The sequence below is a fragment of the Myxine glutinosa genome, chromosome 1 (genome assembly GCF_964187855.1).
Source record: "Myxine glutinosa chromosome 1, kmMyxGlut1.1, whole genome shotgun sequence".
Classification (NCBI taxonomy): Eukaryota; Metazoa; Chordata; class Myxini; order Myxiniformes; family Myxinidae; genus Myxine; species Myxine glutinosa.
Window position 1 is genome coordinate 228450864 of NC_136261.1, and position 27846 is coordinate 228478709.

Below are 27846 nucleotides of genomic sequence, written 5' to 3' on the forward strand. Positions count from 1 at the left end.
TTACAAAGGATGTTTCTACATCCCAGTCCCTGCCATTGAAAAGCTTCCCCATAGCATGATGCTGCCATAATTCACGGTAGGGATAGTGTTGGATGGGTGATGAGCTGTGCTTGGTTTTTGCCAGACGTAGCACTTTGCATTCAGGCCAAAGAGTTCAATTTTTGTCTCATCAGACCACAGTTTATTTTACCTCATGATCTGAAGCCTTTCATGTACCTTTTTGTGAACTTCAGGTGTGCTACCATATGCCATTTTCTCAGGAATGGCTTCTGTTTGGCCACTCCCATAAAGCCAAGATTTGTGAAGTGCTGCAGAGACCTTTGTCCTTCTAGAAGATTCTCTCATCTCAGCCAGAGGAACTCTGTAGTTTTATCAGTGTATTGTGTTCTTCGTCATCTTCCTGACCAAGGTACTTCTTGCTCAGTTTGGGCAGATGGCCAGCTCTAGAAAGAGTCTGGGTAGTTCCATATTCTTTCCATTTCCCAATGATGGAGCTCACTGTGTTCTGAGGAACTTTCAACACTCTAGAAATTGTTTTATACCCTTCCGCAGATCAATGCCTCCTCAAAATTATATTGGAGTTCTACGGACAGTTCCTTGGACTTGATCGTGGACTTTCTGTTCTGACATGCACCGTCAACTATGGAACCTTGTGCAGAAAGGTGCGTTTCTTTCTAAATCATGTCCAATAAATTGAATTGGCCACAGGTGAACTCTATTCAAATTGTAAAGGCATCTCGAGGATTATTATCAAAGAAAATTGGATGCACCAGAGCTCATAGCAAAGGGGTTGAATACTTATTGATTCAAGACATTTCATAATTATTATGTAAAACAATTTCGATTCCTTCCACCCCCACCCCACCTTGACATTATGGGGAACTATGTGTAGGTTGGTGACCAAAAATCTCAATATAATCCATTTTTAATTCAGGCTATAACACAATAAAATGTGAAAAGTGAAGGGGTGTGAATATTTTCTGAAAGCACTATATTTATCAACGGTGAAGAATCACTTAAGAATTCTAATATCCGTTTCCTGATCTTCATCAAAATCTAACAATTTCGTTCTTGTCACACACCCAACAGATCCACCAAATTTTGTTCAAATCCGTCCACAACTTTTTGAGATATCCTATTCACAGGCAGATAGACAAGGGTGAAAACACAACCTCCGTCCACCTTCAGTGGCGGAGGTAATAAACTTCGACCCTCTATGACATGAAAAGCCATTTACTAATCACAACTTCCAGCAAACTACATAATTGTAAAGTTATTTTAAAACAGATAGACACACAGGGAGCTACGTATTTTTCATTTCTGCATAATTTAATTCAAGACAGCTGTTGACCACCGTCTCGGACCATCCAAAGCCATGATCTTTTCTACATCCGTTAAACCACCCCCACCCTCAAAATTTGCTTATGTATCCATCTTGTCCACCCCCTTGCGTTGCCCCTTAGCCTTCATCGGTACCTGCATCCCTTATTTGCTAAGCTCCATCAACTTTCTCTCCCTATCCTGCTGTTGGTGTTCCCTTTGTTATGCCTCAATCTGTGTCCTAGCTCTTCCACGAGCCTAAACCATGTACAGTATATGTCTCTTTTTTTTCTGCTTGAGGTTGGGGAAGTGGGGTAACAATTTACTTGGCTCACTCAGAACATTAACATAATTTATCCTGTCTGAGGTGGTGTGCCACGCCCACTCGCATACACCTTCCAGTGTGAGAGTTGCCCGGTATATGGTTCATCCGTCACGGCTCGTGTTTGTTGGCGTCTTCTCGCAAACTGAACTCAAGTTTTTGTTCTTCCGTTTCGATCAACATCTTTTGTATCGTAATGAGTGACGGACACGATGAAATCCACGGACAGGGCCATCATTCGCTTCGAGACAGCTGTTCACCACCATCTCCGATCAACCCCGATCCTAAACCATCATCTTTTCTACCCTCGTTACCCCCACAAAAATCCCTCCTTGGTTTCCTTTTGTATCCATTTTGTCCACCTCCTGCATGCGTTTTTTTCGTCCTGTTTTTGTCTGTACGCCCTGATCCGTTCACTGTACTCGCTCCTCTATGAGCCTCGACTCTACACAAAAGAACCTGCTCAATTCCTCAGATAACCACCAACCCCTGTCTCCTTCCCCTTCTTCTCAGCATGTGTACCTAATAAATAGACGGACTTATCCTTTACCACAGATATAATCTGAGACGTGTCAGACTTGTTTTTTTTTTTCCTCATAGTCATAAACAACACGTATCCACCACCCAGCTCAGAACTTGGTTCATCGGCCGAGCACAACCAGTCGGAAATCAAAACGTACAAACAATTATCCACAACAACCCTCAAGCTTATCAATATCATGGGGTCTGGGATACTAAAAATAAAATAATAAATAATAAAACAATTCCCGTCATCGAAAATCCGTTGAATCGCTCTCCCGAAATGAACCCCAAACTCACCTCGACCAAAACACAACGCACAGGCAGAAATACTGAATAGCAGCAGCAAGCAGCTCAAAGCCATCGTTTGGAAATCTGGAAAACGAACAAGCGCGAATCGAACCAAACAAAAGGACCAAGAAACCACAAACTGCGACGTGAGGAGGAAGTTCACAACAACGGCTTGACACGTCCTGGCAGGGCATTGGCTGAATCTGTGATGTCGTTACGTCATCACGCACACCCGGAAACGTGACGCGGCTTCTCGATTGAACACCAACCTCCTATCTGAACAGCGAGCCCATTGGCCACAACGGAAAACGTCATGGTGGATTAGGTAAGTGAAAGCCTCGTTTTGATCGGCCAATAACAGATAGTTAAATTTGTACATCAATATATATTAATATACATCAATATTAATCAAGGCTCGGAGGAGAAGATTAACCACTTACCCTAGTTATGGTTATACACCGCTTTTTACCAGTTCCTCAAACAATTGCAAACATATTTGGACAATAAACCAACAACAGGATCCCATTGTAACAATATTAAAGAAGGTAAACGTTTTTGGTTTATTTAAGTGCAAGGCCGGCATCATGCCTTAAAGTTGAAATATAAAAAAACGAAGCATAGCACGGTTGTTTAACGGTTGTTGGTGAAGGCGATCTCGAAGCCGAGCACGTTGTGCGTGATGACGTCATGAGTTAATCCCTGTGCCGCGGACATGGCATTGTGGATCCCTGGACAGCCGGTCACTGCCGTCGTGGTGGGTTTGCGGGTGTCCGGGAGATACATTAACTGTGTCCACGTTTCTTCGTCTCGGCCTGTTCTGTCAGAGTTCCCGTGTCTGTGCGTTCCGGGCGGTCCGATGAGCATGCAGCCTCCACTCTTGGTGCATTAACTTTCGTCTTGGTTTGATATGAACTTCCTTGGGTTTGAGAGAGAGAGAGCCGACTCCGCACCGACGCCTGTGTGATCTTCCCGTATAAAGTAACCGATATCTGTGTCGTTTGTTATCTTCTGGAGGAACGAAGTTGTTTCGAGTGTCATGATTTACGTCTGTCCCGCCACACCCTGTTCGTGATGTATTGTTGTCTTTTCAAGACTCGCGTGGTAAAAGCCACATTTAAAAGTTCATTTGATAAAGATTGGGTAAAGGTATTTCTTTTTCTTCAGGTTCGTGGAGGTAGTTTTAGCTGGATCCGACATGTTTTTCTCAGTATAGACAATGGTTCTGCATAAAGACAAGAACTGTGTTGTGCCATCAGTCTGGCCCCAACCCTCAATAGTGTCTGACCACACAACCCTCAATACTGTCTGACCACACAACCCTCAATAGTGTCTGACCACACAACCCTCAATAGTGTCTGACCACACAACCCTCAATAGTGTCTGACCACACAACCCTCAATAGTGTCTGACCACACAACCCTCAATAGTGTCTGACCACACAACCCTCAATAGTGTCTGACCACACAACCCTCAATAGTGTCTGACCACACAACCCTCAATAGTGTCTGACCACACAACCCTCAATAGTGTCTGACCACACAACCCTCAATAGTGTCTGACCACACAACCCTCAATAGTGTCTGACCACACAACCCTCAATAGTGTCTGACCACACAACCCTCAATAGTGTCTGACCACACAACCCTCAATAGTGTCTGACCACACAACCCTCAATAGTGTCTGACCACACAACCCTCAATAGTGTCTGACCACACAACCCTCAATAGTGTCTGACCACACAACCCTCAATAGTGTCTGACCACACAACCCTCAATAGTGTCTGACCACACAACCCTCAATAGTGTCTGACCACACAACCCTCAATAGTGTCTGACCACACAACCCTCAATAGTGTCTGACCACACAACTCTCAATAGTCTCTGACCCCAATCCTCAATGGTGTCTGACTCCAATCCTCAAAGGTGTCTGACTTCAGTCCTCAATGGTGTCTGACCCCAATCCTCAAAAGTGTCTGACCACACAACTCTCAATAGTGTCTGACCACACAACTCTCAAAGGTGTCTGACCACACAACTCTCAAAAGTGTCTGACCACACAACTCTCAATAGTGTCTGACCACACAACTCTCAATAGTGTCTGACCACACAACTCTCAATAGTGTCTGACCCCAACCCTCAAAAGTGTCTGACCACACAACTCTCAATAGTGTCTGACCACACAACTCTCAAAAGTGTCTGACCCCAATCCTTAAATGTGTCTGACCCAAACCCACAAAGGTGTCTTACTCCAGCCCTCAAAGGTGTCTGAACAACTGACCACACAACACTCAAAAGTGACCCCAATCCTCAAAACCTCAAAAGTCCAACCTCCAACCCTCAAAGTTGTCTGACCCAAACCCTCAATGGTGTCTGACCCAAACCCTCAATGGTGTCTGACCCAAACCCTCAATGGTGTCTGACCCAAATCCTCAATGGCATCTGACCCAACCCCTCAAAAGTGTCTGACCACACAACTCTCAATAGTGTCTGACCACACAACTCTCAAAAGTGTCTGGCCCCAATCCTCAATGGTGTCTGACCCCAATCCTCAAAGGTATCTGACCCAATCCCTCAATAGTGTCTGACCCAAAGCCACAAAGGTGTCTTACTCCAGCCCTAAAAGGTGTCTTACTCCAACCCTCAAAGGTGTCTGAACAACTGACCACACAACACTCAAAAATGACCCCAATCCTCAAAACCTCAAAAGTCCAACCTCCAACCCTCAAAGTTGTGTCTTACCCCAATCCTCAATGGTGTCTGACCCAAACCCTCAATGGTTTCTGACTCCAACCCTCAAAGGTGTCTGACCCAACCCCTCAATGGTGTCTGACCCACCCCCTCAATGGTGTCTGCACCAACCCCTCAATGGTGTCTGACTCCAACCCTCAATGTTGTGTGTCTCTAACCCTCAAAGTTGTCTGACCCAAATCCTCAATGATGTCTGACCCAGAGCCTCAATGGTGTCTGACCCAAACCCTCAATGGTGTCTGACCCAAACCCTCAATGGTGACTCACCTTAAGCCTCAATGGTGTCTGACAACCCTCAATGGTGTCTGACCCAAACACTCAATGGTGTCTGACCCAAACACTCAATGGTGTCTGACCCAAACACTCAATGGTGTCTGACCCAAACACTCAATGGTTTCTGACTCCAACCCTCAAAGGTGTCTGACCCAACCCCTCAATGGTGTCTGACCCACCCCCTCAATGGTGTCTGCCCCAACCCCTCAATGGTGTCTGACTCCAACCCTCAATGTTGTGTGTCTCTAACCCTCAATGGTGTCTGACCCAAACACTCAATGGTGTCTGACCCAAACACTCAATGGTGTCTGACCCAAACACTCAATGGTGTCTGACCCAAACACTCAATGGTGTCTGAACCAAACCCTCAATGGTGTCTGACCCAAATCCTCAATGGTTTCTGACTTCAACCCTCAAAGGTGTCTGACTCCAACCCACAATGGTGTCTGACCCAAACCCACAATGGTGTCTGACCTAAACCCTCAATGTTGTCTGACCTAACCCCTCAATGGTGTCTGACCCGAACCCTCAAAGGTGTCTTACTCCAACCCTCAAAGGTGTCTTACTCCAACCCTCAAAGGTGTCTTACTCCAACCCTCAAAGGTGTCTGACTCCAATCCTCAAAGGTGTCTGAACAACTGACCACACAGCACTCAAAAGTGACCCCAATCCTCAAAACCTCAAAAGTCCAACCTCCAACCCTCAAAGTTGTCTGACCCAACCCCTCAATGGTGTCTGCCCCAACCCCTCAATGGTGTCTGACTCCAACCCTCAATGTTGTCTGTCTCTAACCCTCAAAGTTGGCTGACCCAAATCCTCAATGGTGTCTGACCCAGATCCTCAATGGTGTCTGACCCAAACCCTCAATGGTGTCTGACCCAGATCCTCAATGGTGTCTGACCCAAACCCTCAATGGTGTCTGACCCAAACCCTCAATGGTGACTGACCTTAACCCTCAATGGTGACTGACCCAAACACTCACTGGTGTCTGACCCAAACACTCAATGGTGTCTGACCCAAACACTCAATGGTGGCTGACCCAAACACTCAATGGTGTCTGACCCAAACCCTCAATGGTGTCTGACCCAAATCCTCAATGGTGTCTGACTTCAACCCTCAAAGGTGTCTGAGTCCAACCCTCATTGTTGTCTGACCCAAACCCACAATGGTGTCTGACCTAAACCCTCAATGTTATCTGACCTAACCCCTCAATGGTGTCTGACCCAAACCCTCAAAGGTGTCTTACTCCAACCCTCAAAGGTGTCTGAACAACTGACCACACAACACTCAAAAGTGTCTGACCCCAATCCTCAAAACCTCAAAAGTCCAACCTCCAACCCTCAAAGTTGTCTGACCCAAACCCTCAAAGTTGTCTGACCCAAACCCTCAATGTTGTCTGACCCAAACCCTCAAAGTTGTCTGACCCAAACCCTCAAAGTTGTCTGACCCAAACCCTCAATGGTGTCTGACCCAAATCCTCAATGGTGTCTGAACCCAACCCTCAATGGTGTCTGACCCAACCCATCTAAGCTTTACACAAGGGAAAAATGAAAAATCAGTTCGTCGAATGCTGCAAACGGCTTTATTTACCATGAAAGTGCGAACGCTTGGTTGGTCGGGAGAACATGGATGGGTGGTTGGAAAGGTGGGAGAAGATGTTTGCGCTTATTTGCCGATGGTTTCCATTTAAATCTGAATTATTACCCTCGCTAGAGGAGAGGCTATTGCATTTGAGCCCGTTTGTTACTTGGGGAAAAAACATTTTTTGACAAGTATGTTCACTCCGTTTTGTGTGTGTGTTTGTTTGTCTGTCCGCTCACTTATAGTTGCGTACAGGTCACGATTTGAAACCGATCTTCATGAAACTTCACCAAATGTTAGAGTTCGTGGTTCGACAAAATCCTATATATTTTTAAGGTCAAAATGTCAACATAGGACAAAGGTCATCTCGGCATAAATTTGTGGAGAAAAAATAATGATGACGTCATCGGTCACGTGGTTCGGCCGCCATCTTGGAAAAAGGGGAAAAATTTGCACCTCTATATCTCCGAAAGTGCTGAATAAAAATGTTTGAGCCATGGCTCATTTGTCCCCCGTCGCACAGCGTAGCGAAAGGGGGACTATGGCTTTCCCCTCTGTCCGTGTGTCCGTGTGTGCGGGCATGCGTGTTTGCGTGCGTGCATAAGCGAAGGACCGCATTCGAATTTGGTGTGTGGGTGCAACCCACGTCAAAATCCAAGATGGCCGCCGCCATGTATGTCTGATGCCATGTATGTCTGAACCTTGTGAGATGAATATCTTGAAAAATAAGCGAAGTACCAACTTCTAATTTGGTGTGTGGGTGTATCTAGGCATAAGGAAGAACGCTATTGAAAATTGGTGCGCCACGTCAAAATCCAAGATGGCCGCCGCCATGTATGTCTGATGCCATGTATGTCTGAACCCTGTGAGCGAAATATCTAGAAAAAGAAGCGAAGTACCAACTTCTAATCTGGTGAGTGGTTGTATCTAGGCACAAGGAAGAATGCTATTGAAAATTGGGTCGCCACGTCAAAATCCAAGATGGCCGCCGCCATGTATGTCTGAACCTTGTGAGATGAATATCTTGAAAAATAAGCGAAGTACCAACGTCTAATTTGGTGTGTGGGTGTATCTCGGCACAAGGACGAACGCTGTTTAAAATTGGTTCGCCACGTCAAAATCCAAGATGGCCGCCGCCATGTATGTCTGAACCTTGTGAGTGGAATATCTTGAAAAATAAGTGAAGTACCAACTTCTAATTTGGTGTGTGGGTGTATCTCGGCATAAGGAAGAAGGCTATTGAAAATTGGGTCGCCACGTCAAAATCCAAGATGGCCGCCTCCATGTATGTCTGAACCTTGTGAGCGAAATATCATATCATAGCATGTTTTCTGCGTCTTCCACTTTGTCAACTCACATCACTTCCCCGACGGGGGACCTAGGCGTAACGCTTGTTCTAAAGAACTCTTCATGGGGAATAAAATATTATAGTAATGATGATGTCATAGGTTCCTCCCATTATGACGTCATTCGACAAGTACAAAATTTCATCCGATCAAGATAAAATTTATTGAGCATCATATAGGGATAAATTGGTGGAGGAAAAAACTATATGACTTCATCGGTCATGTGGTTCGGCGGCCATATTTGTTTTAACACAAACGCCTTTAAAAACACTGAAAACACATCCTGGCGAGGGTCTGCAATCTCTGATTGCTCTTTCTAGTTTTAATTGTAATTTGATGGGATATTTCCTGGTTCTTTTGCTTTATTCAGGAGCGCATTGAGATTTGCAAGTGGAGGCGAGGAGATGATGTGATTTTAGGATTCAGCATTGGTGGAGGCATTGATCAGGACCCGAGCCAAAACCCCTACTCTGAAGACAAGAACGACAAGGTGCGGTGGAAAAGCATCTACTATGATGACTACTTTAACGGCTCCAATTATTCCCATCTTTATGTCGGCTGGATAAACATTTTGGCCCAAGTCTTTCATGAACATGCTGGGCAGACCTGACTTTTGAATGTCGGTGATTTGGGCAGGATTCTCAAATTTGTTAGAGGCTGCTGGCAATAACTTGCCTACTCTTCATGAAAAAAAACAACATTGGGTGTTTAGGGTCCACCAACTAATGCTATACAGACGGGTCCCCAGCTTGACATCCGTCCGAGGTATAGCACACTCTGTGATGCGATATTAATTTTATTGGCGCAAAGTTGTATGTATCATTCTTCTGCGCCAATTTTTGCAACTTCCCCGTTAAAGTTTTCCCTTGTGAGCAATTTTATTCAAATGAGAACATCAAATTCACTACTTCCAGCGTTATTTGTTTCTGTTGGCCTGTTTTGAAGGTTCCCGATCACACACCCATAGCACTTAGAGATTTGGTTGGTGTTGCATTGTGGTCACGGTGGATGGGACATAGTTGAAGGAAACAAAATGCTACTTTTCCATATGGCAACAGCATGTTAGTTATGGTCATACTGTGGAACCCATTCTGGGTGCAGTAAATACCTCTACTTCACTATATTGATGAATAACCAAGTCATTGGCCGAAGCTTTGGTCTCATCACATGACAATAATGTGCCCTGCATGATGAGCTGTAGATATCCTGCTATTCACTCATTTGATTTCCGCATGCTGTGTTCTTTGGTCAGGGATGAGAAGGTAGTCGATACAATTTCAATTGGGAATTTATTTTGGTTGTGTAATGGTTGGAGCGGTGGAGGCCAAATCATTTGTGAATAAACGACTTTCAAAATTATGTATGAATGATAACGAGGCCTTTTGTGCATGTGCTGCGTGTGTGTTTTCAGTGATTCCGTTTGGCTCACCGGGCACTTTTAACTTTCCATTGCAAGTGCAAAATCTGTGATTCAAATAATCTTTTGAACATACATTTTCAGCATTTAGAGCAAGAGTGATTTCACACAGTAGAATCCAAAGCTTTTGGAATCATTGGAATCTCCCGCGATGAAGCTGATTCTGAGGGCCTTTCACTCGCTTACTGCAGGCAGGTTGGTGGGCTTTCCGTCTTCTACCGACTCCTCTCCGGCCTTGCTCCCCCAGCTCTCTCTGGGCTCTGTCCCCCCAATATTCCTAGAGGTCGCACAAGATCTGCCAGCAACCCTCTGATGGTTAAACTGCCGAAATCTAGACTCTCTGCTCACATTCACTCCTTCATTCCTCTTTTCTCCCGCCTCTGGAACAAACTCCCTCTCTCTTCAATCCCACTCCTCCCTGCAGGTCTTTAAAACGGCTGTTCACCACCATCTCTTATCTTCCCCCATCCAAAACCTTGATCTTTTCTACCCCCATTAAAACACTACAAATCCACCTTTTTCAAATTCCGATTCATTTCCTGAAAGTCCTAGTTGTGTCCATATTGTTTATCCCGTGTACCCTGCACCAGCCCTCTCCCTTCCACAGATCTCCCAAATGTCCCTGTTATCTACTGTTGTTGTGCTTTCCTCTCTCCCTTCTTGTTTCCCACTCCCTTTCTAATATGTGTTATGTGTTAGCTCTTACATGACTGAGTATAGAAAAAAAAAAAGTGGCAATTTGAAGTTGGTTAACTATAATTGTTCTGCTCCAAAATGTAAATCGGAATCGAGGAAATATAAGAATACAAGAAACATCCGTGGATGAGAGGACTGAGGTTCGTACCATTTCCTGTTGATACAATTAACTATCAGCGGCCGTGGACGTGCACACGCACAAACGGACGCTTCTCCTTTCACCAATGGATGCAAAAATCGAGTATAATTTCTCGTGGCCCCAGAACCAAACAAAGATTATGTAATTTTTGTAATGGCGTACTCAGCCCATACAGCTCCCACTGCCACCCCTTCCTCCCAACCATAATTAATAGTAAATATCATCATTTTAAACTTACCATGTGCACCGACTTACCCAAGATATGACCTTCCCATTGTTATTAAGAAACACAAAGGTTTTGTGAGAACGGACCATCTACGAAACTTCGGCCTTTCAGCAGATATCGTCGGGAGTTTTTGCATTATGGGCCGCAAATATCAACTTTTTGGACGAGTTAATCAGGAAGTTCTTCAACTGTTTTGTTGGGCAGAAGCACACCCCTTTCTTGCAGGAACTCCAAGTACTGTACTTTTGGCTTCTTTAAACATTTTTTTAAAAGTCGCTTCATTCTACAATCCTTATCTGGGAGGAATGAAAGATGTTCAGATCTCCGCAATTTACTTTGTTACTTCGGGTTTCTGCGCATGCGCGCCGAGCAATCTGGGGGCAAACTACGTCATTTAAAAGTCGCACATTTATTGAGTAATGTCTTTTTTGGTAATTGTTTATTTGATTTACGATGTGGAATTGACGTTGCCTCCCTTATCTTCCAATCTGAGCATATTGGGGGTATGAATTGCATTATCCATGCACCAGAATGGAGTGAATCTTTTATAAATTGTAAATGTATGTAAATTATAAATTGTGGGTGGAGAGAGATTGTGTGTTGGAGGGTGAAGGAGGGATGGTGGGTTATGACCAAATTACTTACATTAACTTTGCTGTAAATTGTAATTCAGACTTTTACATTTTTCTTGACCCACAGGGAGTGTTTGTCACGAAAGTTGCGCTAGATGGACCAGCAGATCGAGCGGGTCTTAGGATAGGAGACAAGATAATGCAGGTATGTACAAGTATCACTGTTGGAATGTGTTATTGCTTTGACATTTACTAAAGCTGGTGAGTGTTTTATGAGATGCTGAATGTTTTGCGGTATTTTTTTAAGTTGAGAAAACTCTTCCTTCCACATCCCCAGCAACAAACACAGTTATACTTGAAACAAGTCTTCTTCTTTTGTATGCAGCACCAGCAGCTGCGAGTTAGTATCATTGGCTGAGGATGCAGCTATGCTGCTGATGCAGTGCCCCCTGTAAGTTATGATAGGAATTTGTTATTTGGCCATGGCGCAGGCGATAACTCAACAACTCTTCGCAAAGGACACCGGGGGATCTTTAATGTCCACTAACTAATGCTGGCAGATGGGACGCCATTTTAACATCCATCCGAGGGACAGCGCACACATTGATGAATCGCCTGGGAAAGACCGGGATGACAGTTTATTGCTGGGTCGGGATTCAAACCCAGGCTAGACGGCTTATTTGTGAGTGTGGGTACTTCTGGGCCATCCTACCAGCCCTCTTTAAACGAGTAATTCCTTACTCACAGCACAATGGAGCCGTCCAACATGCCCAAGAGCACAATGTGACAAATGCCAACCTCATAGTGGAGCAGTTTTCCTTTCATTCTCGCTGGGTAGACGCCTCTGGTTCGCCGCAAAAGCACGTAGTGCATGTGGCATTGCCTTCGCTCGAGAATACCTGAACTACCTTGTGATTGGCAATAGGTAGAGCATGTTGTACTCTTTGAGTGAATCACCAGCAATGTATGTTAAGCCAGTGACTGATTCAGTGTTTCTGATTTCCTTTTGATATTTTTCTGCACCTTTTACACGAGTCAAGACAACTTACCCATGCAAAAAAGCAAATAAATAGATGTGGATTCTGTCGCTGTGTTGATGTTAATTACCAGAATGTACAAATTTAGGAAATTATGTCTATGCATTTGAAAAGTTGACACTTGCATCAACGTATGTCGTATGCCCATAATTGCTGGAAAACATCACTCGAATATGTTGATTGAACCACCTTTAGAGGCCATTTTTCCCCGCCGAGCAGGGGTTGGCTTTTTTCGGGCACCTTAGTCCCCTTTTTGAAGCAATGTTTTACGGCCGGATGCCCTTCCTGCCGCCAACCCTGTTAGTCGCCTCTTGCGACACACAGGGAATTGCCAGTGAGCTGGTGCTCAATTTGCCGACATCGGAAGGATGACAGGCTGAGTCAACCCCCCTGGCGTTAATTCAGCGATCGACCGGGATTCGAACCCAGGATCCTAGGATCCCAAGCCGGCACCCTAACCGCTAAGCCAACACCAGGTTTATGTTAATTGGTCTTGAATAAATATTTGCACATGATTGCACAGACAAAGACCAATCACCACAGTGCGTGGCATCCTTAGCACACTGAGAATGAGTGTTGACCTGTGTATAAAATGTATTTGCTTTGCTCTGTGAAAGGTTATCATTGATTTAAAATTTCTCTTGGCACAATGTCACCATTGATTATGAAAATATGAAACTGCAATTTTATTCAACCTCTCATGAAAGATGATTCACAGTCCGGAGTCGCAAAACAAAGTGTACCATCCCTTCGATGAAGTGTACAGATGATGTTAAGCGGAGTGTTAGGTCTGCTAGCATTAGCCGGTGGACCTTAAGGATCCCAGGCTGTTTCCTGAAGACTGAGCGAGATTTTGCTGGCACTCTGAACAAGTCGCAAATTTCTGCTTCATGCTTTGTTACTTGCAAAATCGAGGATTTTTCAAATTTATTGGTCGGTTCCGTTTGTGGTTCTGTCTGTCTGTTTGTTTGTCTGTTTGTCACCGGCCTACAGGTCACAATTCTAAACCGATCGTCACGAAACTTCACCAAGCTGTATAGGTCGTCCCAATTGAGAAGCCTATTCTTTTTGGGTCAAAGGTCAAAGGTTATCTGGAGGTCAAATTTCTAAAATCGCCATTTTAAATCCGATTGACTTGAAAATTTAACAGCATTTGTATATTGAGTCAATAAATTGGGAAACATACTATTTTTGAGGTCAAAAGGTCAAATTTTTAAAATCATCAATTTTCATCTAAAAAGCCATCAATTCTCAACCGATTGACTTGGAAATTGAACAGCATTTGCATATCGAGTCACTAAATTGTGAAACATACTATTTTTGAGGTCAAAAGGTCAAAGGTCAACTCAAGGTCAAACTTCCAAAATCATCACTTTTCATCTGAAAAACTGTCAATTTTCATCCGATTGACTTGAACATTGAACAGCATTTGCACATTGAGTCACTAAATAGGGAAACCAACTATTTTTGAGGTCATAGGTCAACTCAGTCACCCTTCCAAAATCATTTTTCATCTGAAAAATCGTCACTTTTCTTCCTATTGACCTGAGCTTTGATCAAGATTGTCACTTTTAATTTTGATGAAATGGACAATTTGCTGTATCAATGGAATTTTTTTTCTTGGGAAGGGGGGGGGGGGGCGTATTTTGCAAGTATCGTGCTCCGCATGACGTCTTCTTGTTTTTTTTGTTGTCACATTTTATTTCCTCCTATATTTGTCACGCCTTTAAAAAAACATTTTGCTATTGAACTGTTTTGGTGTAATGAGATCACTCGTGCCATTGGAAATTGCTGTAATGTATAATTATCGGGCGTCCCATCTGCCGGCATTAGTTGGTAGTCGTTAAAGATTCCATGGTGTCCTTTGCGAAGAGTAGGCGAGCAATTGTCGGCACCCTGAACAAATTCCAAATCCCTGTCCTCGCTACTGCTGGGAGAGGAATGGCAAACCACCCAGCCGCACCCTATGCCAATGAACTGCTACGGCAGAACCAACGCTCTGCAAAAGAATATACTAAATTGAATCGGATGACTGTCCAAGTTGTTATTATGCTTCTCAGAGGGAGGGTATTGAGTGTTTTTAGTCTTCGTGTCTGTAGTGTCCTGCTTTTTGGAAAAAAACAAAACGTTTGTTTTCAATATGAGGCAGAATTTCAAGTGTTACCAATTCAATTGCTTCCTTCTTCCTCCATATCCCAACTCCTGACTCTGGGATTTAGGTGAATGGCTGGGATATGACGATGGTGACGCATGACCAGGCACGAAGAAAACTCACCAAAAAGGATGAAGATGTTGTACGACTACTTGTCACCCGCAATTCTTTGCAGCAGGCTGTCTTTCGTGGTCAAATGCGTTAACTAGGAGGCACCGTAGGGTCTTCTACAAGGGCTGGAGTTTTTAGTGAAACTTTTATAATGTCATGTATGTTTGTTTGCTTTGTCCATCCTTTTCCTTTAGATTTATTTGCAGTTTTCATCCATCAATCAATCATCAACCAATCTTGCTCACAATATTTTCTCACTGAAGTATTGGGTTATTAATTTTTTTAAACATTTCTTGAATGACGTTACCCTCGCCAGAAGAGAGGGTATTGCATTTGAGTCCGTCTGTTTGTTTGTCCGCACAGAATAAATATGATTTTCTCTGCAACCGTTGGTCCGATTGACAGGAAATTTTCACCATAGGGGCAACTCCACCTGTAGAATTTTTAAATGATAATTATGACGTCATATGTCACGTGGTTTTGCCGCCATCTTGGAAAAAAACGAAAAACTTTGCACCTCCATATCTCTGAAAGCGCTGAATAGAAAAAATTGAGACATGGCTCATTGTAACGAACTCTCCACGGGGAATAAAACACGTTGATGATGATGTCATAGGTGCCTCCATTATAACGTCATAATTCGACAAGTACAAAACTTCATCCGATCAAGATGAAATTTCTTGAGCGTCATGTAGCCATAAATTTGTGGAGAAAAAAATAATGACGTCATTGGTCACGTGGTTCGGCCGCCATCTTGGAAAAACTGAAAAAATTGCACCTCTATATCGGCGAAAGCGCTGCATCGAAAAAATTTAGACATGGCTCACTGTAAAGAACTCTCCATGTGGAATAACATCTGTTAATGATGATGTCATAGGTGCCTTCATTATGACGTCATAATTCGGCAAGTACAAAACTTCATCCGATCAAGATGAAATTTCTTGAGCATAATCTAGGGATAATTGATGTAGAAAAAAAATGATGACGTCATTGGTCACGTGGTTCGGCCGCCACATTTGTTTCAACACAAAATCCCTAAAAACCACTGAAAACACATCCTGGCGAGGTCTGCAATTTCCGATTGCTCTTTCTTGTTTGTTATTGTGCTTTTCAAGTTTGATTTATTTTATATGAAGCTTTTTCTGTAAGCCACACCAAAATAAGGATGCGGTTCCACAAGTCTGAATACACCACAAGATGCACAATAGCCCGCAGCACACGGGAATACCGTGTGCACGCCACGATGAACGTGAATACATCCTCGATGACGAGGCAGAGTGATTGACAGATTCATGTGAAGTTTTGCGTGGATGACGTGACTTTTGGGGTTTCGGCCAAAGGCAGTCTGTGGCGCACACTTACAATACAGCATTAGAATGAACAAGTAAAATGAAGTATAAGAGTTCATCAAGGTGCTGTTTCATTTATTATGTAAGTGGGGTGGGGTCAAATATTCCACTACTTTTGCCGATGTAACATGATGGTAAGTCTCAGTAAATGAAATTTGCGATTTGTCCCCCAATTTTGCTTCACCAGTCAGGAGACTTTTCTTTTTTCAACATTGTCTTCTTGCACATCTGCACACTTCTGCCACCACCTCAGGAGGTTATGGAGGCCATTGTAATAATATGACGGTGTTTTCCCCCTACTCCATTGTTGTCATTGCTGAAGTTTAACGACTCGGAGAGCTTCCTTCATCAAGCCAAACGAATGAAAATCCAATGGTACGAGATCCGGACTGTAAGGTGGGTGGGGTAACATACCCCCACCCCCCTCCCCCCACCAAGGGAGCACTGTTTTGTATCTGTTTAGTTTCAGAGGAAAAAGCAAATTCCTATTTTGGGGGGTCAAACCTGGATCCACTTTGACCCCCGGTAGACCCCCTTAGACTCAGATTTTTTTTAATGCCTAAAACAAACTTTAGTCAAAACACAACAAATATAATTTGTGCCAAGTTTGGTCACAATCCCTTCAGCGGTTTCGGAGAAGAAGTTGCAAGTGTTTACAGACTGATGGACTGCCATCACATAAGCTCACCTGAACTTTGGTCAAGATGAGCTAAACATAAGCCAAAGAAAAATGCAAGATGATGAAAGCCAAACATTAGTCAAGAATAAAAGAACTACAAAATAGGTATATAAAGTAATCTATGGTTCTTACTTCAGTCAGCTAACCTAGTAAAAGTAGAAAAAATAGTTTTAGGGCCTACTAACAATTAAAAAGACCTAGTGCCACATGTCTCAATATTGTACACCGCTCCTTTCCTATGCCATCTCCAGGCGCTGCATAACGTCATTGCTGGGCACCGAAGGGGGCTCGGTAATGACGCACGCTGAAAGGGAGTACTCAGTTTTCACTCTGGTTTCTTTCTTGTTTGTTTGTTTGTCCGGGCGATATCTCAGCCATCCTTTGAGCTAGGAAGCTGAAATTTCGGCACAATAGTGAGCAAGTCCTTTGTCAAAAACGGTATTTTTTGTTTTTTGATTAATCAATTAATTGAGGAGTTATTTAATTATTAGCGATTAATTAAGTACTTATACATTTCCTTTCTCTTCTGCCCATTATCTCAGGCACCTTTTGGGTTAGGAAGCTGATATTTGGACATGCCAATGACTAAGTGATTTGGCTGTAAAATATATTTTTGATTTATCGATTAATCAATTGATTGATTAGTTATTTAATTATTAGCGATTAATTAAGTGCTTATATATTTCCTTTCTCTTCTGGCCATTATCTCAGGCACCTTTTGAGCTGGGAAGCTGATATTTGGATATGCCAATGACCAGGTGATTTGGCTGTCAAGGCTATTTTTGATTTATTGTACACCGCTCCTTTCCTATGCCACCTCCAGGCATTGCAAATCGTCATTGCCGGGCACCGAAGGGGGCTCGGCAGTGACGCACGCTGAAAGAGAGTACTCAGTTTTCACTCTGGTTTCTTGTTTGTTTTCTTGTTTGTTTTCTTTCTTGTTTTCTTGGTTGTCCGGGCGATATCTCAGCCATCCTTTGAGCTAGGAAGCTGAAATTTCGGCACAGTAGTGAGCAAGTCCTTTGTCAAATACGGTATTTTTTGTTTTTTGAATAATCAATTAATTGAGGAGTTATTTAATTATTAGCGTTTAATTAAGTACTTATTTAATTAATTAAATTTCATTTCTCTTCTGACCCTTATTAACTCAGGCACCTTTTGAGTTAGGAAGCTGATATTTGGACATGCCAATGACCAGGTGATTTGGCTGCAAAGGATATTTTTGATTTATTAATTAATCAATTAATCGATTAATTATTTAATTATTCGATTAATGACAAAAAAATTTTTTTTTTTAAAGTTACAGATTCTGATGAAATAGTGGTAGTTTATGTGTTCTCTGACCAAATTGATTAATAATTTAATTTTTTTATGATTATTATTTATTTATTTTCATTATTAATCATTTATTTATTTTCTTTCTCATTTGGCCAATATCTCAGGCACCTTTTGAGCTGGGAAGCTAATATTTGGACATGAGTGACCAAGTGATGTGGCTATCAAGGATATTTTTGATTTATTGATTAATCATTTCATCTATTAATTATTTATTGATTAATCGATTAATTATTTATTGAGTAATCAATTAATTATTTAATTTTTTATAAATGACTTATTTAATTAAATTTCTAAAAGATACATCTTCGGATGAAGCACTAGTGGTTTAGTTATGCGATTAGCCAATTGATTATGAAAATATTTTGTGATAATCTTTTATTGATTTTAATTATACAATTAATCAATCAATTAGTGTACACCTCTCCCTCCCAATGCAGCCTCAATGAGCTGCACTGCGGTATTGCCGGGCGCCAGAGGCGCCCCGGCAATGCCGCGCTGCAGCATATTTAATTATTTGGCATGGGGCGGTGTACTTTGAATGTATTTGTACTTGTTGATTAATCAATTAATCGATTAATTATTTAATTATTTGATTAATGACTAAATAACTTTTTTTATTTAAGTTACAGATTCAGATGAAATGGTGGTGGTTTATGTGTTCGATTAGGCAATTGATTATTTATTTTTTTTAAAGATTATTATTTACGAGTGGGGTCACCCGTGGGAATCCCACGGGCATGGACGTGTGTGACATTTCGACATATTGAGTTATATGCTGCACCTGCACATGCAGTTTCACAATAACACACACACACACACACACACACACACACACACACACACACACACACCTCGATTTTTCATTTCTGTATCTCACAATTCGGTCTCTCTCTTATTCACACACCCACACAAACACACACACACACACACACACACACACACACACACACACACACACACGTACACATATATACACACACGCAAACACACATACACATCCACACACACACGTACACACAAATGTACACCGACGCATGCATATACACATACACACATATACACATACACATATGTATAAACACACATATACACACACAGACACATATACACATACACACACACATACATACACACACACCCACACATGTACACACACATGTACACCCACACACATATATATACACATACAGACACACATATATACACATACACACATATATACACACACATACACACGTGTACACACACATGTACACCGACACACATGCACACACATATATATATACACATACACACACACACACACACATACATACACACACACATACAAACACACACATATACACACACACACACACACACACACACACACACACACACACACACACACATACACATACAGACACACACATACAAACACACACACATATACACACACACACACACACACACACACATACACATACAGACACACACATATATATACACATGCACAAAAACACACACACACACACACATATATACATACACGCACACACACACGTACAGACAAATGTACATCGACACACATGCACACACATACACACATATGCACACACACACATATATATATATATATATTGTTACAGATACGACTTTGATGGTATGGTGGGCCGAGCGGGATGGCCGCCGTATCCGTACAAGTTACCCGATTGTACTCGAACGTCGACGAAGCCGCGCTATGCTGGCTCAATAGGAAAGAGAAGACACCCGGCTGGGTTATAATGACACAATACGACACCAGGGGTTCAGTTCTCAAGTATATTCGTACGGAAAAAGGTTAGATTACAACTACAAGAGGGACAGCATAGGAAGACAGGCACTTAGACACACTCTTATATTAACCCTAGACAGACCACAGATAAACGGGACAACGCTGACTCACACGGGATTTGATGGCAAGGAAAGCGGCAGTCGATGGCTCAGGTGCACCTGGCTCAGGGACAGAATCACGTACGGTGGTGTCCAGCAGATGCGGGGAGGTCGCTCAGCGCTCGTGGGTCGCGACTTTGGTGGAGATGCCGGGGAGGTCGCTCAGCGCTCGGGAGGGTGGCGTCTTGTCCTTCCAAGCTCGGGGCGCATCTCTCGTCACGTCCGGCGCGGGGCCGCGTATATCCGGCGGGGAGTCACGCCCTCGCTCGTTAGCTCCGCCCCATATGGCATCGGCCCATGGCTTCTCATTGGGTGCGGGGGTCACCGGCTCCGCCCTTGACGAGGGGCCGACAGGGAGCCCCCTTCTGGGTAACCCCGTCGAGCACATGTTCAATGGCGGCCAACCGAGCCGGAGTGAGGACGCAAAGCCGCTGTTGTTGTGGTTGTTGTTGGAGCTTGAGATGATGGGAAGAGATGCGGGGAGGTATGGGAAGGTCCTAAACTCCTACTGGTGCCATATCATCACATTCTGGTGCAACGAAGAGTCATAATTAATGGAAACAAGTCCTTAACTGACATAGATTAAGAATAACTAGCAAGATGTCCTATAATTGTCTACGTGTGGTGCGGGGGACCTGGGCACGACATTTAATGGGGGAATGAAGGGGAAGATCGGCTCTAATGGGTGTTGTTTACAGACAATGGGACTAGGGAATGGGGTAAGGGGAGAGTTGGGGAGTATCGGAGAAGATAGGGGAATATTTACAAGCGGATATGGAGGTCAAATTCCATATTCGCAACATTGCACCCTTCTCTACCCTCGGGGCGTCCCGACCCGATAAATTTTTACCTACTTTAGTGTGGCACGCAATGTAGTTCCCTCTACTATTAACTCTACCCTGAGTGCGACAGTTTTATAGATATTCACAAATGAGTAAATATGTCCCCCTGCGACGTTGCACCCTTCTCCTCTCAGAAACACACCCACAGGATAACCGAATCCGGAAAGAATCCTCAAACTAAACATACAGCCGGTAGGGAGCATTATTTACAAGACTACGCTGATATTTACACTACGATCCAGGACCTGTCTTTGGAGGAACACATGCAGATGTTATGCATAGAGAGAGCGCGCTTGCCAACATCGATACACCAACCCACGAGTGCTCTGTGGCCGACGGCCTTTAATAACGTGCAGAGCACCCTTTCCGAGCATCAACAGCACCACCCCACCACCAATCGGTGCAGTCACCATTGTTCAATGAAATAAAAATAAATTCGACAACCCCTAACCCTGCAGGTGTCTCTTGCTCTTCTTGTGGTGCACTTGGTGTTAATTATTAGTGGTTCACCTGTATGGCATAGGTGCCCCGTTGACCCATAGGTCCATCCCCGGGTGGTGCTTGGCCGCAAAAGAACTACGGTCCATTGTGGGTGGCCACCAACATTGCGGTCCATATGGTGTATCGATCCAGGCAACAAGCAGCGAAAGTGCAGGCCCACAACTGCGTAGCCAGCACCTCTCTCTCCCCTCTCTCTCTACCCCAAAGCCAGATCCTCGGAGGTGGGAGACAAAAGAAGAAACAAGTGAGTAAGGTGGTAAGGGCGCAAAAGTGCACGCAATGTAAGGTAATGCACACTGGGGGCACATGGGAACCAGGTGAGACAGGTACGTTCCTATCGTACGCCCCCCCCCCACCAGGTAACCTACATGGCCCCTCCCTTACCCCTTACGGCATCCACACAACACAACACTACTCATAAACATCTACTTTACAAATCAACAAACATCCCTACTGTCTTCCCCGTTCCTCCCATAAACCAAATTCGTCTTCTCTCCCTCCTAACCAATCAAATTTGCCATTTTCAACTCTCATCAAAATTTGCCATCTCCAACTCAACATCAAAATTTGCCATCACCAATTCATCATCAGTCCCTCCTAGGGAGGGAGAGATGGAATCACCCCAATGTCTCATCCACGTCGTGATGCGTCTCACAAATCCACACAGCGATTCATCTCCTGCAACAAAACAAAGAAAACACAGGTGTGGAGTCATCATCATCACCACAGGTAAGTGGCTGCGTATGGTGCGACAGGTTCATCAATCCTAACTATCTCCTAAATGACTTTAACAACTTTACACTACCCGGGGGCTTTCTCCGGCCAAACCATTGGCCCTCTTACACTATGGGTTCTAAAAACCAATTCCCATTGGCCAAACTGTGGTGCTCTTCAATTTGGGGTCTCACTCCCCCGATTCATCTCCCGGTGCCCTCGCACAATTTCTGGGCTGCGGCGTGTACCTCTCCCAGTGGGTCTACCCACCTGCACACCTCCACCACTGCAGTTGCCTCCGAGCTTACCTGCTCCTCACCCTAACCTAACTACCTGGGGAAGGCCCTCTGGCTCTCTCCCCACTCCGTGCCCTCTCTGGCACTGGGCTGCCCGATCCACACCCGGGATCCTCAGGCACCCACTCACAACTACCGGCTCCCAGAGCCCACCTGCGGCCTCACCTGGCCGACATCCTCACAGTGGTGGAGTGCTCAACCAACTACACACACTAACAGGCTACACGCCCAGCCATTTCCACAACACTAATGCACCCATTCACAACACCATTCTGCAACCGCACCACAGATGCCAATATCCAACCACAATTTACCTGCACCCTCTACCTAACACTTACACTACCCGCCCCGGGTACTCGTGAAAGGGGTCTACTCTTCCCCCATCCACACCTTCGCACCATGCACACCACTCCGTACCACTTACTCCAACTCTCTCCACACACCTGTACCTGCACACCTGTGCTCTCACACCTGGTGCCACTGGCACCCTTCTCTCCCCAAGCGCATTCGCGCTGATCCACACACTCACTACTCATACACTGCTCCACACACCTGTCCAGTTGCACACCTGTGCAATCACACCTGTTCAATTCTCACAAACACGGCATCATCTCAGCTAACTACTCCCTTCTGAAACTTGCGCTTCCCAGTCGTCCCTTTAAACTATTGCGCTCCCTCGTCATTATCATCCATACTAATCTACCTGCGTCCCCACTACAGGTATCAGTCACTAACTAACCTTAACGTTACCTAATGTCATCTTCGCTAGATCCCTACACACCATATCCTAACCCACCCGGGCTAGTTTTCACTGCCATACACCCCATAAACTATAGCTCCTTTGCCCCCCACACATGGGAAGGATGGTGGATTTGCCATCCCACCACATCGGGGGTCTCTCACTATCAATTTTGCACATCAAATTTCAACAAATTAAAAATTTGCCAATCACTGCCCATCATCTGCCAATCACTACTGCCAATCCCTTGCCAATCATCAAATTTTGTTTTTCTCTAATTTTGGGTCCAAAACACTAACCTCATCTCCCAGTCTACTCACTAATACCTCTCGGTGCGCCAATCCCTGTCCAAAGCCCGGCTTCGTAAAGCCAAGCAATGGATGCTGGTTGTTTTGTGCCTGCGGCTGGATGCGTCCGGCACTCGGTGCAGGGACGGGGGCTTACCCGGGCCGAGATCCCATGCATCACCTCGGCGTGGAGCCATCCAATGTCCCGATCTCGACCTGCCGGCACGTCTCAACAAAACGTGGTCGCCATGACGACCCTTTCTATCGGGCTGCCAGCTCCGCCTAGTGGAGCCTGGACGCGGCCGTTCAAAGCGAGGCCCGGCACGCACCGAGGGCCTGCTTCGGCTAAAAGTCGCTCTAACCTCTAACCCGTGTAACGTCGATGCTTCACCTGGACGCTTACACCCCGCAGCCCGTTCCTTGCTCACACATCCAGCCGTTTCCATGCTCCTCGTACCGTTCCTTACACACCTCGGTACACCCATTCCACTCACAGCCTTGGTCACACACCTGACCACCGAACACTTTGGCACACATTCGTTGCTCGCACACCTCACCAATACACCGCTTCGCGCCCCCTCCTCGGTCACCTCCTCTGTGACAATCACAGGTGTGCCCTCATTCGCACACCCAACCATGTGCCTCACCACCAACTCCAGCGTGCATTCCCACTCACGCTCTACCATTCCAGGTGTGCATCCTTCCATCCCAGGTGTACATCCTCGCTCACCTGTCACAACTAACTCACGCTCCATGTCACTCTCACTACTTTCACCTCCATTCCTGACAGCGCACTCACCCTTACTCTTGACAGCGCACTCTTTCCCCATGCACCTGTCCGTTACACACCTTTCTCGCGCACACTCTCCCGTTACACCCTCTGTAACACTCACCACACCGCGCTTCCATGTGCCCCCTCGCACACGCGCTACGACCGACTCACTCTCGCCAGCACCCTCACTCCTTGGCACGCACTTTTTCCTCACACACCCCAGAGTCGGACTTTCTCGCACACCTCCTTTTTCGCACACCAGCCCTGTCGCACACTTCACCAACGGCCTTTCACGAACACCCGGGTCCATCTCGACCCCCAAGCTTCTTAAATCCCCTGGCGCATCATACGCACGACCATATTGGTCACCACTTACACCGGGTCCTCTTCCTCTTCGCTTCTGCTCCATCGCCTGCGAATCCCTCATCCGGTTAATGAGCACATCATCACGATCCAAACACAGACTTTGGACCAATTCTTTTATCTCCTCTTTTATCTCTTTCTTATCCCCTCTCCGTCGCTTCTTAATTTCGCTCATCCCTTCCTCCACTTCTTCTAATTTGTGCTTCACCTCTTTTATTCCCCGGTACGTCTCCTCAAGCTCATCCTCTAAGGCTACCTTGACCGTTTCCATGTGCGTCCTCACCTGCCGGTCCTTCGTCTCCATTACCTCTATCACCTCGTCCAACCTCATTGTCAGTCCCTCACGTACCATCTGACATTCCCTCTTCGTCGCTATCAAGTCGTTTTTAATTTCTTTTTGTGTCGCCTTTAAACCTCCTAATACCGCAGTGTTCCTTTGAACCTGCTCCACTAACTCCGTCTGTCCCACCGTCAGCTGCTCCACCTCCTGCGTCAGGTCCTCTATGCCCCCTTGTAACTTTACAGTCCCCTTTCTCACCTCCTTTTCCATGTGCTCCTTACAGTGCCTCACCTCCTCGCGCACTCCTCCGACCTCCTCACTCACTCCTCTTCTGATCTCCTCTCCCATCACTTGCATCTCCTGCCCAGATGCCACCCTCATCTGCTCCATTTCCTCCCTGTGAGCATCCAGTTTGGTTTCTACCCCCATTCTGACCCCCTCTATCTGCTGCTCCATTTGTTTAACTTCCCTTTCCGCTTGGTCCCTCATGTCCCTCAATTTGCCTTCCATACTGTTTTCTAACCCCTCTAACCCATTTTTCACTCCCTCTATTTGATTCTCTTGAGCGGCCATTCTGTTTTCTACCCCCGTTAACCCATGTTTCACTCCCTCTATCTGATTCTCTTGAGCGGCCATTCTGTTTTCTACCCCCATTAACCCATTTTTCACCTCCTTTATCCCGTTGTCTAACCCCTCAAAATTTTTGTCTACCTTCTCACCAGTACCCCTCGCTTCGTCCCTCATTACCCCCATCTGGCTTCCCATTACCCCCAATCGCTCACTCCGAGCATCCATCCGGTTCCCCATTTCCTTCATTTGGCCCTCCAATCGCTCACTCCGAGCCCTCATCCGGTTCTCCAATCGCTCACTATTCTGGGCCATAAGGGCCGTCATTTGTATACAAAACGAGTTCCAATCCATCGGGGGCGCTGCCACGGTCGCCGGCGCGGTGACCAGCGAGGCGCCATTTTGCGTGCTTGCTACCCTCGCTGTTTCGCTCTCCTCATGTCCCTCATGTCCCTCAATTTGGTCCTGGACCGACCCTGCTTCACTCTCCCCTACCGGACCCCAGCCGTCTTGATCCGCCATAGCGCGACTTTCAAAATTCGGTTTTCGTAAAACAAATACAAATTTCGGCCGCTCCAAATTTTGACCAAATTTTTTTTTTTCCTCTATTCGTTTTTTTTTTTTCCTTCAAAATTTGGTCGGGCCTCGAATCTCACTCCCGACACCAATTGTTACAGATACGACTTTGATGGTATGGTGGGCCGAGCGGGATGGCCGCCGTATCCGTACAAGTTACCCGATTGTACTCGAACGTCGACGAAGCCGCGCTATGCTGGCTCAATAGGAAAGAGAAGACACCCGGCTGGGTTATAATGACACAATACGACACCAGGGGTTCAGTTCTCAAGTATATTCGTACGGAAAAAGGTTAGATTACAACTACAAGAGGGACAGCATAGGAAGACAGGCACTTAGACACACTCTTATATTAACCCTAGACAGACCACAGATAAACGGGACAACGCTGACTCACACGGGATTTGATGGCAAGGAAAGCGGCAGTCGATGGCTCAGGTGCACCTGGCTCAGGGACAGAATCACGTACGGTGGTGTCCAGCAGATGCGGGGAGGTCGCTCAGCGCTCGTGGGTCGCGACTTTGGTGGAGATGCCGGGGAGGTCGCTCAGCGCTCGGGAGGGTGGCGTCTTGTCCTTCCAAGCTCGGGGCGCATCTCTCGTCACGTCCGGCGCGGGGCCGCGTATATCCGGCGGGGAGTCACGCCCTCGCTCGTTAGCTCCGCCCCATATGGCATCGGCCCATGGCTTCTCATTGGGTGCGGGGGTCACCGGCTCCGCCCTTGACGAGGGGCCGACAGGGAGCCCCCTTCTGGGTAACCCCGTCGAGCACATGTTCAATGGCGGCCAACCGAGCCGGAGTGAGGACGCAAAGCCGCTGTTGTTGTGGTTGTTGTTGGAGCTTGAGATGATGGGAAGAGATGCGGGGAGGTATGGGAAGGTCCTAAACTCCTACTGGTGCCATATCATCACATTCTGGTGCAACGAAGAGTCATAATTAATGGAAACAAGTCCTTAACTGACATAGATTAAGAATAACTAGCAAGATGTCCTATAATTGTCTACGTGTGGTGCGGGGGACCTGGGCACGACATTTAATGGGGGAATGAAGGGGAAGATCGGCTCTAATGGGTGTTGTTTACAGACAATGGGACTAGGGAATGGGGTAAGGGGAGAGTTGGGGAGTATCGGAGAAGATAGGGGAATATTTACAAGCGGATATGGAGGTCAAATTCCATATTCGCAACAATATATATATATATATATATATATATATATATATATATATATATATATATATATATATATATACACACATACACACACACAGACATATATATACACACACACACATATATGCACACACACACACACACACACACACACACACACACACACACACACACACACACACACACACACACACACACACACACACACACACAGGTCCCACATGTATATATCCCACATCCCACATGTATATACATGTTTAAAGTGTACGTGCACTTCCCCCCTCCCCCGCCCGGCAACGCTGGGTACTTCTGCTAGTAACTAATGAAATAAAAACGAAGAAATATCTCTCGGTAATTTCCTGAACCATATTTTACTTCCGGCTAATAATGTTGAATGAAATAAAAACGAAGAAATATATGTCGTTTTGTGACGACTGTCATCAAAAGTAAACGGTGAATTCACTCGGTTTATTCGGTTCGGCTCGGTTCACTCGGTTTAAAGAAAAAGCGATAATGTCGACATGTTGCCGTCTGTGTCATGTTGGGCGGTGTATGATACATGTTGGGCGGTTGGGCGGTGGGCGGTATTTAAAAAAAAGATATCTCTGCATTTTCCCGCGTTGCTGACACCGAGTCTAAAACCATCAATAAAAATGAAATCAGATGGTGAGTTAGATTGGAGATAAAGGCGTGAGAGAGACTCAATGGCCTTG

The 27846-nt window shown here is 45.2% G+C and overlaps 2 protein-coding genes across 3 annotated transcripts in view; one reads left to right on the forward strand and one right to left on the reverse strand.

Moving 5' to 3' along the window:
* LOC137434816 (store-operated calcium entry-associated regulatory factor) overlaps positions 1 to 3038 on the reverse strand; it is a 20901-nt gene extending 17863 nt beyond the window's left edge. Inside the window, exon 1 of one of the 2 annotated variants that reach the window (XM_068127945.2) lies at positions 2462 to 3038. In XM_068127945.2, the coding sequence (XP_067984046.2) occupies positions 2462 to 2525 (64 nt within the window). In that variant the 5' untranslated portion in view covers positions 2526 to 3038. The remainder of the gene's footprint in view (positions 1 to 2461) is intronic. The other variant, XM_068127953.2, reaches the window with a different exon arrangement.
* Positions 3039 to 3064: 26 nt separating this feature from the next.
* Positions 3065 to 15135, forward strand: TAX1BP3 (Tax1 binding protein 3). Its single transcript, XM_068127932.2, has 4 exons — positions 3065 to 3206; positions 8770 to 8889; positions 11577 to 11654; positions 14706 to 15135. Exons 1-4 carry the CDS (start codon positions 3165 to 3167, stop codon positions 14841 to 14843), a joined length of 378 nt encoding a protein of 125 aa, XP_067984033.1. The 5' UTR covers positions 3065 to 3164; the 3' UTR covers positions 14844 to 15135.
* Positions 15136 to 27846: the final 12711 nt, after the last annotated feature.

Excerpts from the sequence above, each read along its gene's own strand:
- TAX1BP3 (XM_068127932.2), top strand. The coding sequence starts at position 3,165 with ATGGCATTGTGGATCCCTGGACAGCCGGTCACTGCCGTCGTG. Across the intron at positions 3,207-8,769 it reads AGCCGGTCACTGCCGTCGTG|GAGCGCATTGAGATTTGCAA; the intron begins GTGGGTTTGCGG and ends TGCTTTATTCAG. Across the intron at positions 11,655-14,705 it reads TAGGAGACAAGATAATGCAG|GTGAATGGCTGGGATATGAC; the intron begins GTATGTACAAGT and ends TCTGGGATTTAG.